The sequence below is a fragment of the Doryrhamphus excisus genome, chromosome 14, assembly GCF_030265055.1.
Source record: "Doryrhamphus excisus isolate RoL2022-K1 chromosome 14, RoL_Dexc_1.0, whole genome shotgun sequence".
Taxonomy (NCBI): domain Eukaryota; kingdom Metazoa; phylum Chordata; class Actinopteri; order Syngnathiformes; family Syngnathidae; genus Doryrhamphus; species Doryrhamphus excisus.
In genome coordinates this window covers 11,534,196-11,547,720 of record NC_080479.1, presented here as the reverse complement: position 1 = coordinate 11,547,720, position 13,525 = coordinate 11,534,196, and the positions used below count along the sequence as shown (strand labels likewise).

General features: G+C 40.6%; 1 protein-coding gene across 2 annotated transcripts in view; it reads right to left on the bottom strand.

Moving 5' to 3' along the window:
* csmd2 (CUB and Sushi multiple domains 2) overlaps positions 1–13,525 on the bottom strand; it is a 148,775-nt gene that overhangs the window by 68,735 nt on the left and 66,515 nt on the right. For both annotated transcript variants that reach the window (XM_058046312.1, XM_058046313.1), the window contains 8 exons: positions 11,578–11,690; positions 9,555–9,632; positions 8,935–9,022; positions 8,724–8,848; positions 6,901–7,022; positions 5,226–5,329; positions 4,387–4,499; positions 942–1,124 (listed from right to left, as the gene is read on the bottom strand). In XM_058046312.1, coding sequence (XP_057902295.1) covers positions 942–1,124; positions 4,387–4,499; positions 5,226–5,329; positions 6,901–7,022; positions 8,724–8,848; positions 8,935–9,022; positions 9,555–9,632; positions 11,578–11,690 — 926 coding nt within the window. The remainder of the gene's footprint in view (positions 1–941; positions 1,125–4,386; positions 4,500–5,225; positions 5,330–6,900; positions 7,023–8,723; positions 8,849–8,934; positions 9,023–9,554; positions 9,633–11,577; positions 11,691–13,525) is intronic.

Here is a 13,525-nt window from a genome sequence, read left to right as displayed (position 1 = left end):
CTGGGGGTGGTCACAATAGGATGTTATTGTGGCCTAATGTGGCTTAATTGTGAATGGCCATCCTGCATAAAAATAGGTTGTAAAGCAACTTGTTAGTGGTCACGCTTCCTATGAAATGACTTTGGTTCAGTGTTCTGCAGAATGCTCGTTCACCAGCCACACCCAGCCCAACAGCCCTTTTTTATTACGCCAAGACACCAGAAGGAATTCACACTATGAATATATAAGAATAAAAATAATATCAACAAACTACCAAACTGTGTTTGACTTTGGATACTCCACTCCACTGTCTTGTTTGTCTATACAGTATGTCATATTTAAAACTTTGAAACACTGATGTTGTTTTCAGGACCAATTCCCTTTGTCTGCAAAAGTTGGTACTTTGTCTTCCCGCTGCTGGGATTGTTAGATTGTCAAGAGACGTTCCTCAAAAACAGCATTTGCAAAATTCAGCAGCGAAACAGAATGTTCCATGGCATACATGCCGTCACTGGGTTGCTTAAAATAGCATAGCGCCAGCAAAGATAAGGATCCGTCAGTGTTCATGTGTGTAAATTCCAGCAAAAGGCAAAATATCTGAGGTTAACAAGATTAAGTAAAGCTCATTTTGAGACATTGCTTGATTGCTAACAAAAAGTTTATTTACTAAAACGAAGCTGCATTGTCCCGACTATTATGCTATCAGTAACAGCAGTGGGCATGATTTGCATGGTCAGCTCTTGTTCATTTACCCCGACTCCCTCACGCCCTCTGTTCGTCTTTCTTTGCAATCATTAGCAAATAAACCCATCTATTGTTTCCAAATCCGCATCCCTGCTCTGTAAACTGCGGAGATAATCTGGCCATTTATTATGCAGCAACGCTGCGCGTATTTGCACCCGTCATACATATTGATGTGCAACAATTCACGTGTTTCTGCAGACGTGAGCTGAGGAACTTACAAACACAGCTGGGTTTCTTGGCAGACCACTGGTTGTTCTTCTGGCAGGTGATGTTCTTCTTGCCCACCAGCTCAAATGCAGGCAGACACTCAAAGTACAGCCTGTCCCCGTGACGGAAACCCGTCCCCTCTCGTTTGCCATAAGCAGGGATGCCTGGGTCACCACAGCTGCCTTGGTCAATCTCTACGCACACAAAGCATTCACAAAACTGTGTCATTCATAGATTGTCAATTATCCTCATAAAACCGTGCATTTCTAAACAACATCTGCAATATCTAAAACAGGAAATTAGCTTTGTTTGCCCTCGTGGCACACGAGAAGTGAATGAAGGTCATCACTAGCTGCAGCCCTGAACGGATCCTGACAAGATCGCTCCATCAGTAAGAAGTGATATGAAGATGCAGTATGTCACATCAAATTGCAACGTGATTAATTTCGCTTCCGGGCAACTGCGGATTCTGAGAGACATTTTCAACAGACGGCAGAAGCTTGCAAGTGAGTCGCATTCAAGCGCAATCATGCATATGTTTATTTTTATCAATTAACCTATAGAAATGCTGCTGTGTAAACTGCTCTCAAGTGCAACATACCCACCAGCTCATTTATCTCCCATACCTTCGGGTATACAAACAGCCTGTGATCACTGGTAACATGGTACTATTGCATACAGAGTAGGATAAACCCTAAGTAACCTGCTTTGAGCACTGAAGGACAGTGACATTTGGCTAATATGGACCAGTGCATGCGGTCTGTTCCCTGGAGGATGCCACCCATGTACTGTATGTAACGTATTCGTAAGATCTGGCATTTGTAGCAGATGACTGTTGAGAGACATGATTTAGTGGGGGGTGGGGGGGCTTAACTGCTTTAACAGCTCTGTCTTTTGACTAATCCTCCAAGCAAACAGCATGCAGGTTATCAACCCAACTTCACATCCAATCTTGTAATGCAATTACTGAATTTCCGAAGTACGATTTCTTATTTATAAATGGATCATTTTCATGTAAGAGCGTAGAAAACCTGTTTATGGCTTTCTAAATATGTTTAACATACTAGACATAAACTAACACCCCCATAGTCACTTTTACACTGGTATTACCCACTATAGTAGACATAATAACAGGAAATAAGACACATTAGACATATATAAAAGACTCCCAGTCTACACAACAGTGTAAAATACTACAAAACATCTTTGAATGAGTCTTCTGAAATCATTTTTACTAATACCAGCCAACTTTGTCTGTCCCCTCTTAAACCATGTACTGTCCAGTGGCTTTACAAAGAAATCATAATATACTCTACACATTAAAAATGCATAAGACAGGCAAAAGTGATGAGTGTAACTAAACAAAGCATGCTGGGGAAAAGCCTCCTATGATTCCAGAGCTGTAAACTCTCAAGTTACAAATCTCACCGACTGTGATGTTTTTGTGTGGATATAAAATACTGTAGCTTTTGCCCAGACACTGCGAGGGTGACGAGGAGGTGGTCAATCATTTTATTGAACAAACAACCACGGCAAAACAAATCGCTCCGGCTCCCCTTCCTTTGCTCATCTAATCATAAGTCAGGACAGATTTACGCGCTCACAGGCGGTTGGACAGCAGGATTCCCAAGCAGGGTCAAACGAACACAAATGGATATTTGATAAAATATGGAGGGAAATCCTGTTCGGTCCGTGACCTAAAGTGGGCTTTGAATTTTGGCTACCTGCGCCATTGACTTTGACACCCCTGGTCAACATATAATCCCAAATAATTGTAAAATGCACCAGGGTGAGACTGGATCTCAAACCACACTCCTAATAATAATGATAATCATTTACAAATATTTGCAACTCATGTTCAGTATGCGCTGTTTGTTTGTTTTTTTTCATTTAGATATATGGGCCCCTTGAGGCTACCTCGTTCACAAGACAACACATCGATCTTATATGAAAGTCACCTTAAAAAGGGTGTGGGGGGGACGCAGGACATTTTGAGGTGAGTACACTGCTGTGTTGGAGCTCACAGACCAAATAAATATAAGTTCCAAAATCAGTTTTTAATTATGTTTGTCTGTGTCAAATACATGCAGATCAAGCGGGAGCCAAAGCAACAGTATTAGCTTCTCATGAATAAGGGAAGGGATGTAACGGCATGCTTGTTACTCCTGTCTGTTTGGCTGTACGGAGTTACCGGAGCGTTATAATGGGAACTCAAACTCACATTACTGTCAACAGCCAAAATGATGCGATCTCATAAGACGATGACAAACGGATTTTAGTGGCCAAATATTTTGGCTTTAAGTAAACATTACAATGGGCCTAGGGCACTGAGTAAACCTACATTTCAATCAGATCTTTGGTATGACATCACTATTTAGGAATGATTGAGACCACAACAAACACAAACTATCACAAATTCTACAGGCATGAGTAGTCCTAATGATCAATGGTTATCTATTCACCAAAAAAGTTGTGTTTATTACCAAAACCGAATACATGCAAAAGTGGAAAGACTCACAATAAAGCAGCAACAGAACCAATGAACTGCACAACCAGTATGAATACCGCTGATGGGTTTATTGCACCAACATCAGAGCAGCGTAGCCATCATTTTGCAAAGATAGATAAAGATAGATAAAGCTGCTGGATGCTGACCACTCATGACATTTCAAATGCAGCTAAAAAACCCTACAGCCTTGCTCACAGTTGTTAATGCATTTTTTGACGAGGAACTGGCATGTGGCCCCCGAGTCATATTTTGCCCAAATCTGAACAAAAAATGCATTTTTTTACTTTGCTTTCACTTTTCCACATAAAAGTACCCGTGAATGGAAGTTAAAACGGATATGTTATATTACCCAATGATCTAATCAAACATAATGGAGCATGCTCGCATTTAGAAGTTTGCCGTATCGTGGAAGCACTAATGTTTAAATGGAAAGACTGAGGTCACCGCAGTATGAGCGAAGTGGGAATATGTGCACTGGAATGACTTTATTGGTAAATACAGTTGATAGGGTTTTGAGCACAAACAACTGAAGATGCAAATGAGTCTTTGGAAGGATTCAAAGCATATCTTCCCCTTCATTAAGTAGAACTCATTGTTTTAATTACACTTGCATACTGTTCCACTTTCCGGGTTATTTTTACAGATGGAAAATAAGCATCTGTGGGCCGGAGAGACGAGTTGCAATGCATCTAAAAGGTAAACATGCATATTGTTCATTCGCACAGTGAAATAAAAGACTTTCAAAGTGATTTTCACTTTTTGACCTGTTGTGTATACTGTAATACATTCAAAAACACAAACCAATCATTATATATTTTTAAGCCTATATATAAATCCTTACCCTTAGAAGATGGCCAACAAGCAAAAAACATTTAACGTTACTTTGTACAGCACAATCCAATTTTACAGCACAGAGAAAACATTCCCACATCTCAACCAGCCCTTACCTTCATAAGACACCTTGAAGCCCAGAGAGCCACTCGTGTCGTCTGTTTTGAAATTGAGCCACATCTGGTGACTGGTGCTCACCACAAGGTCTGGAGTAGTAGTACCGGACAGGCTTTGAAAGAGAATAAACACAAATATACGTACATATTTATTCTAAGATGAAGTGTAGAGAAGCAAAATGTAAGGAACTTGTAAGGTGTTTCTAATTAGGGAGTTTTGTACCATTCTAGTCTGAGGCAGAAAAAAACCCAAAACAAGCAATTCAAAACAATTGGAGATGAGTTAGTGGGAAAAGGAATCAAGATCAGTCAATGCCACAGAAGTAATTGAATCCAATTTGAATAGTAATTTCACCCAACTCTAATTAGTTAGGAATTCCAACACAGAATAAGTGATTAAGGGTTCTAATTTTAGCGATGGCACAGAGAAGGCGGTTGGAATATAAACGAGATGGTGTCTGATGACTGTCTTCTGGCAATTTCGCGAGTTCCAGTGAACCTGATATGTTAGGTGGGCTTCCATATGCAAAATGATAGTACATATAAAAAAGGCGCCATGGATGGCAATTATGATTCCTGCTATAATGATTCACTCATTTGCTTTGATCGTCTTGAACAACGCTGTAGTGCTGTGGTTATTTCACACTGCATCAAGTTGTGGAAAAAACAGAATAACCGCGTTAATACAAAGTCTATGGCAAAATATGATTAAACAGAATACAAGGGACGACAATAAAATTGGAAGGCCACAAAGGCGTCAAGGGAGGCGACTAAATTAGTTTGCAAACAGACGGAGAGATCTTAAGTACTGAGAAATGGAGGTCAGTAGAGTCACTCACACATGAAAGATTGTCTTCTGGTCCCCCACCACCTCGCCGTCTCCCACTGTCAGCGTGTCGTAGCCTCGCTCCAGGTCAAAATCCTCAAAAGTCAGCTTGATCACCTAGACACCAGCCGTGACGGTGACAAGACAACCATAAATAACGGATGCTGGGACATACCTGAAAGATATCTCGAGTCTTTCATCACATCTTTTCAACATTTGTCTGGCAAAGCTCTATTTAGACCTTCGAACTTTTAGTAAGACAACGCAAATCATTCATCAATGCATTCGCTGCCATCTATCGTAAAATGAAGAAAAAAATCCACTTAACAATTTAGTCCATTTGCCCTGAACTGCATCGTTGACATCAGGTGTCCAAACAACGCACCGATGCCTTGTTGACTCACTGCCAGGGTATTTTTATTGAGCATGACTGCTAAATTACTCACCATGGGGGCAAAAATGATGCAGGTGCCAAAAATGTGATAGACGTGAAAAACACTACCGCATGTAAGTTGCGGGTTCGATCCTTCGTTCTTCTGTGATCATGTGGAAGTATCCTTGGGCAAGATACCGAACCCCCGATTGCTCCTGATGCTGCGCCATAAGTAAGTGTGCCAACTGTGTCAATGTGTGTCAATTGAAATACCATTTACTGTGTACAGGAAATGAATACCATAACTAAAACAATGGTACAGAGCTACCACTGTAAGCCCAAGAAAATGAGTTAGGTTGCCATACGGGTATTCTATTGTCCGATGGGAGGTCTCAGTGTGCCGCACTACAAACCCAAGGCTTAAATGGTTATCCACATTTATTAAATTGACTCATTTAAATAATATTGCATGGTGATAAATATTGAGTTTGAATATTGAGTTAAATTAATAAAGACAACACCAACATTACTGAAAGATGAAATAACAAAAAAAGCAAAGCAAGGTCCACCTTAGTCATCCCGGTATTTTAAATTGGCTGCCCCTGACTTTGCACCACATTTTTTTTCAAATGTCTTCAGAGAGCTGAGAGAGTCTAATGAAAAAGCTTATATAAATGCAAATTGCACTCAGTGCAATGTAAAATTCCCTGCCTAATGAACAATGGCCATAGAGGAAGAGACAAGATGGATGGTTTGTGGGGCGGATTCTTCGAAATCCACACCAGAAGTGTCAACCAAGGAATGTCCGTACAAGCAACCGAAGAAAGAAATGAATGTATCATGGCATAGATCATATGATATTTTGGTATTTTTAAAGTAACATTTCAAATATACGGTATATAACATGATGTGATCATGCAGGGATAAAGGCTCGCCCTATTTGGGACACCACATAGTGTCATGTCTTCTTGCAGTACGTCGTAGGAAGACTGCAGACAGAAAGATTTCAGCAAAGCTGGCTGGGTGGCCTTCACGGTGGTTATAGCGCTTATCTTTCATGCTAAGAAAACCTCACCATCACTCTGTTCTTTTCTTACACCACAGGTATTTCTAATAACTCCATTTGTCTTTGACTGGCCTGTTGCCAATGTTATCTTATTTCCCTTATCTGTAATATTGCTCTACCAAAGAACCTGCACCATGTGGTGAATTGGCTTAAGAATAAAATGAATCAGGTGACGGTTTCCTTGATTGCAGCTTAGTACATCACTTGACACACCCCAGGAATACGCATCCAATATTTATCGACTCCTACCTTAGACATGTCTGTCGCTGTGATGACCCAAGTGCAGTTGGCATTGTTGTCGTACTGGACTGGGTAGTTTGGGGATGTGATGACACCACCAGGGCCTTTTAGTTGACCACCACACATTGGGGCTAAAAAGGAAGAATACGTTAACTCGAGTGTCGTCCACTATGCAGTCTACTATGCTCCAGTGGTGTTTAGACCTTAAAGGCATGCTCCTAAATTGGATTTCTCACTATCTTACTGGCACATCATCATCTGTTTTTACGGATTCAGACAAAGTTATGCACTCCATAAGAAGACCCTCGGGGTAGACTCTTGACCATATCGTTTCTATATGCTGATGCTACAGCTTTGCATTCTGTTTCCTACTGATGTCAAGTGGCAAAATGTGTAAACCAAAGGAGGAAAGGCAGTGTCGTTTTATGGGTCTGTGTAAAAACCTTGAAGCCCTGCCAAAGACTTCACTGAGATTTACGATGACAATCATAACTTTGAGAAATAAAACTATGTGAAAGCTGCCAGACTGCCATCTCTCATGTCAGACACGAGTAAGATGCTTCCCTTCACAGTCGGGTTCTGTAAATGATGCTTCAAGCTCATCCTGATGCTGCAGTGGACAATTTACTGGTCCACCAGCAGATGTTAAATAAAGTTGAATGCCGCTTGCAAAATATTTAGCACCGACACCAGCGATACAGTGACTACAACAGATAGCTTGAACGATACTGTAGAATAACAATAATAATAATAATAACCGTGGACTCTAAACTGTGAACACTTTGAAGCAACGCATCCTTCAAAGGACAATGTGACTTTTCTTATCAGGGCCCGCGGGTGTCTGCATGCTGGAGCTGTTAAACGTCCTTTCAAATTAAAGCAGAATTTCAATGAGTGCTTGAAGGCAAGTGTGTGATTGTGTGTACCTAGAGTAACCTAAAATTAAGGGCCCTGATACCCTATAAAACTCCCAGCGAAAAAAGCTTAAGAAAGTTAAGGGCAATTAATATGAGTTGTTCTGACCCTGAGGGTGACCCCCATAAAAATAATACAGTGCAGAGGGACTGCAGCAGAGCAACCAGCAAAAGCGTAGCCAAAAAAAGAAAACGATATAAACTTTTTTTTTCCATCCCATCCGTATGCTAATGATAGCGCTGTTCATTGGAAGAATGACTAATGCTAAATTAAGATACAGATCTTCAATTATTCCTAATAATCATTTAAGCAAGTGAAGCAAGACAAAGGCTCCATACCGACGCTTTCATCAGGATGATGGTGAGGAACATTTTAAACGGGCATTTTTGCTAGGTTCCATCAGCCGTTGATGTTTTCTACATATATTATTTCTTTGTGACACTTGACTACAGTGTTTTGAGTCGCACGTGGAGAAGATACAAAGTCCATACAAAGATGCCAAATGAAGATTTGAACCCAGATCTTCCCGAACTGGCCAATATCCTGACCACTTGACCATATAATTACATTCGTCATGTGCGTCATGTTGTATTTAACTACTAATCATTTCTATTGTCTTGTGTTGCTAAAAACATATGGTCTTACTGAAACTAGAAACCCTCTTTTGTAAGTAAAATTAGTATCTCATGCGGATATAAAAGCCATTTCTACACACAAGACATCTGTTACCAAATGCCTGCAATCCTCAAGTGATGGAAGAAGGAAGCATTGCCAATCCCTGTGTGTTATCTAAAATAAGACTCACACAAACCAGGTAACCTCAGTAACCAATATGAAGCAGGAAGAGGAGGTCATATGGTGTTGACCCCCCCAGTCCACCGTGTGCCAACACGGTCAAGCGCAGTGTCAACACTTGCCTCTGCAGATGGGCCGCTCGTCACTCCAGCCCACATAGCTGTCAGTCACTCTGAGACAGCTGATGCTCTTGGAGCCCTGCAGCTCGTAGCCCTCGTCGCAGGAGAAATGCACGGTGGCTCCGCGCCTGTAGCCGGATTCCATAGGCAGGAAGAAAAATGTCACAGATCTCTACTAACGCTGAAAGACTTTGCATGCGTTCTTTGTTTCTACCTGAAGTCTGAACCTTTTCTTTTGCCACGATCTGGGATGCCAGGGTCGGGACACATGTTGTGTCCTTGGGCCACACCCATTTGAGACACTACACACAAAAAATACAAGTAGGGAAATAAGAAAATAAATGATTTCATTTTTCAATGTATAAAAATTATATATATATAAAATGCTGTTCTGTATAAATGTTATCAAAATGCCATTGGTGGTGGAAAGTCAACCTGGCATTTTTCCACCTTTTGATGTAGTTTCAGACACGGGATGATGCCGACTGAAATGGTAATAATAGTTCAGACAAATACATCAAATAAGTCCTATTTTAATTTTAATCATTTAAATAAATGGCAAAAGTGGACTAGCAGCAGACAAGCTGCACTTTTTACTGGTCTGTACTCTTGTAAAACGGAACTTGTGCTGTCAAGAATGTCAACAAATATTATTCGCAGGCATGAAAATTGAAGTCCGACGAGCAGTGCCGAGCCTTTTCAGCCCCTTTTATTCTCTTGGAGTATTTCTGTAGATGGCATATGCAATATCAAATAGAAGTCATCTTGCCAATGATGAACAAAGGCTTACTTATCTCACTGATCACTTATGAGGAGTTCTTTTTCGTGACTTACACACTGATAGCTTGTGGTAGTTGTCTTTGGTCGGCAACATCTTTACACCTCGGGACTTCAGTTCAGTCATCTTCTTGACTGGGGAGGAAAAACAAAACAGCACAGTTCAACAATGCAGAATTGACTATAATATAATACATCCGATTACAGTAATCCCTCACCACGTTGTGCTTAAAACCCAATCGTTACCTCAATGTTTGGTGAGGAACAATCATCAGCATCATTTTGATCGCCAGAAAAACAGGCTTTTATTGCAGGTCTGAATTACCTCACCACAGGCACATTTCCTAACGCAGGCTACTATAGCAGTTGTACCCCACGCTAAGCTAACACAACACTGAGCTCCCAATGTCACTTATCTCCCCTTGCACTCAAACTTTTAAAGCTACACACACAAGCATGGGTGCCCTTATGCCTACTATGGCGGGTAACAGCAGTGTAAAAGTGGCTGTAGGGTTGTTATTTCATGTCTAGAGGGCTTTAATTAAAAAAATGACATATTTAGAAGGTCGTAAACAGGTTTTCTGTGTTTATGAAAATATTTGCTTTATAAATAAGGAATTGTACTTATTTAGTCAGGTCTGAAAATCAATAAATTAGAGATTGTGAAGAGGAATGGAGACGAAGGGTCACCATTTCATGAATTGAGAAAAATAAATAGCCATCACCTGAGTGAATATTTATAGAACAATTTCAACAAACGACATCTCAGCTCGCTTTTACGCTAATTCGGTTTGATTACTTTGTCAGTTCCTGACAGTTAACTGTTTTCATCTGCTTTGCTCACTTTCTCGTTCGATAGAATTCAAAGCAATTATGCTGGCATGTCGGTACGTCATTTTATTATGGCAAAGAAGCTTGTTTCTGATGCTGCTGACTACTAAAAAAAAAAACTGAAAGAAGAGGGAAAAAAATGAAGGCGTATCATCATGAGATCTTAGCTACCAGCAGGTAATAAAAGGGTTTACTGAAAGCTTGCTGTGGCATTATGGCAAGTGTCACCATGAGAATGGCCGGTGGGGATAAGAAATGGGGATATGTGAGTTTAATCTAATTAAAGTATTAAGTCTCCAATTTCTTTCTGATCTTCCAAACAAATGTACGGTATCTACTGTATACGTGGGCCTGTAATCCCTCAGGATTTCTACCTTTCCATTACTTATTTTATGGTATTCTATATTGCTCCCCTGCTTCCTTTCTTATTTGTCTGTCTTCCCCCCGCTGTCTCTGAAGCACAGACAACCTTAGAGAGCAACCTTTTTTTGGTGGAGGAATAATCTGTTTTTCCCCAGATCATCCCTTCTCAGAGTTGGCCCTTGAACCTAAACAGTAACAGCACAAGAAATTGAAGCGGCACTGGGAGGAATTTTATTTGGGCATCAACGTCCAGGCCAGAAAAGACGGTTCCCTTGAAGAGCCAAAATTCCCATTACTCGTCACTGCAGTCCTACATGTCACTGGTGTGAATGTGTGAGTGACAAGCAGAAAAGCTCAGACTGTGTTGATTTTCATGTCACCCTGAATATAAGATGACTATTTCTCATACATATACGTCTTATCTTATTTGGGTGACTAATAAAATGACTTTGTTCATTTGTGCTAAAAGCCATAACAAATCTTGTCACTTTTCCTCCACTGGGCTTGAAATCATCTTCTCCGTTCAGTGTCATCTTGAGAGTGGAACAAAATGAAAAGTAAGGTCATTAACATTTTATTTCCCTGGGAACAGGATTGTGCTCAGCAGATTTCATGGCAAACGCCCTCTTATATTTTAAATTATCTTTTGACACAAGTTCGCAGGTTCAGATTTTGTGCTTGTGGGTGAAGCGGTCCAAAAATGCAAAGCGTAAGTGCTTCATCTCTGGAGGGCAACTGTTGCAGAGTTCACTGCATCAGTACTGATTTGAATCTCCTTTTGATTTCCTCCATATGCAGGTTTTTGGTTGGATTTTGGCACTTGGGCAAAGATGCAGATAGAAATCAATTTGCATAATTCTTTTGACATGGTCCATCTTATCCTTACCTTGGTACTGGGCACTGAAACCTTTCATCTTATGGTTGCCATCTGATGTAAAATGCAGACGAAGCCAGTTCTTGCTGCTAATAATGGGTGAGGGAAGGTTGGGGCCGGTGAACCTGTAAGCACAGAGAGAGAGAACAGATCTAAGTACATTGGATTATTAGGATGGGAGCATTTTAGCATGCAAATGTGAAGTTAAGAGATTGCACACGGTAGACACATTAGTTAGTACATCCTGTGCACCATAATGGCTTTCAAGGAAAGGCCTATTGCGCAAAAACACTTAAACTATGTCTGGTAATCTTGGTGTTTTATCTAAAACCAAGAAGTCCATCTTTTATTATGTTGTATTCTATTCTAAGTGGCCACAATGCAAAAACACAGTCTATCAAAATATCCCTGAAGGCACTGAAATGGTAGGAATGATTATGATTAACAAGGCTGTATGCATATATAGACGGAAATGTTAATGTGGAACAAATTAAAAAACTGTTGGCCAACCAAAAAAAACATGACTAGCATTGACAATTGCAGGGACAAGGCACTTAATTCCCAGGCTTTGGAAAAGTAAATGCATATCATACTTCACAAACACTTAATGTGTCCCCTGATTTGTATGTTAATGAGAGTTCTTGCTTACAAGGCACTTGCACAGTTGTTAAAGGCAAAGTCATTTGAGGAGACGGTGGGGTTTTTATCATAGGACACAGTAACACAAGTGATGCTACAAATGACCTCCTAAAATTGATGGGGCTAGTGTGATATATTTGGTGCGGAACATGCATAGCTAAATCTACACGGTGAAGCTTATGCTGCAACAATAAAAGCTATCCTAAACACACTTACTGCACTCATGTATTAAAATCATTCCAGATTTTATACCTTACCCCTTTTTCACACAACCCAGACGTCTGAGAGTGAAGGGGACTACAGGGAGCACCAAATGCAGTGCAGAGCAGACTGACGGAGGTCTTATGAAGGGTGTTGTGGCCGATTCTATGGTTCCTTTGCACCTTGCCATATTAGTTTATTATTGTCTTGATAGTGTGGCACTAAATCAGTTTTCCGTTGCTTGGGCCCAAAGTGCTACTTTTTAATGAGCTTTTTTTTCAGTGAAATGTGTTTTGGTCATGGCAAAATGAAAGGGGTGAATGTTTTTGACTGGAGCGTGATATTGTACGTATCCCATGATGTGATGCGACTCGTTAGGGGTGTTTTTAATGCATATAGTTGACTTTCTCTGGTCTGAATCAGTTGATGGCATCGACAACTTAGTCTGGTTCTTTCCATGGTGTAAAAATGTCACAAAACAATGCATGGCCCACTTTTTTGCCCATATTTTTTGAAAGAATATTAAGATGATCACATGAACATTGCTGCCTCACTATCGAAAATGTCAGTAGGTGTCATTAATGTTACACTGATAACACATATACCTTAGATTACATTACCTTCACAATGCATGGAGCCATTGCATGTCTGACATGAAATAGTAAAAAGACGTTCTCCCCCCATTCCCTGTGGAAGTGGTACAGTTTTGGCTTCTTACTTTGTCATTCTCCCCCACGTTGTTCGAAGCTAACTAGTAATCTCTTTTATCCCTGCAGCAAACCCGTAGCCTGCACATTACTGTCAGATATTGAAATACATATTTCAAAATATGCAAATAGCCCATGCCTATCGGTGCGCACAGACCCATCCACACCTTTGCTATGCTGTGAATGGGAGGTGAAGCGAAAAGGAAGGACCACATGTCCGTTTCTCTCCAAGCAGGAGGGATAGAACGGAGAGATTGAATGACTTGTCATCCTGGTGCTGTGTCGGTGCCCCCATAGAAGTATGTGAAGAGGATGGTTAATACAGGTCTTCATTTTTCACAATTTTTCTGCTCATTCTGCTTGCATTATAGTGACTCTTGCGACCACGCCCCCTCCACCCCCTCCCCAGTTCA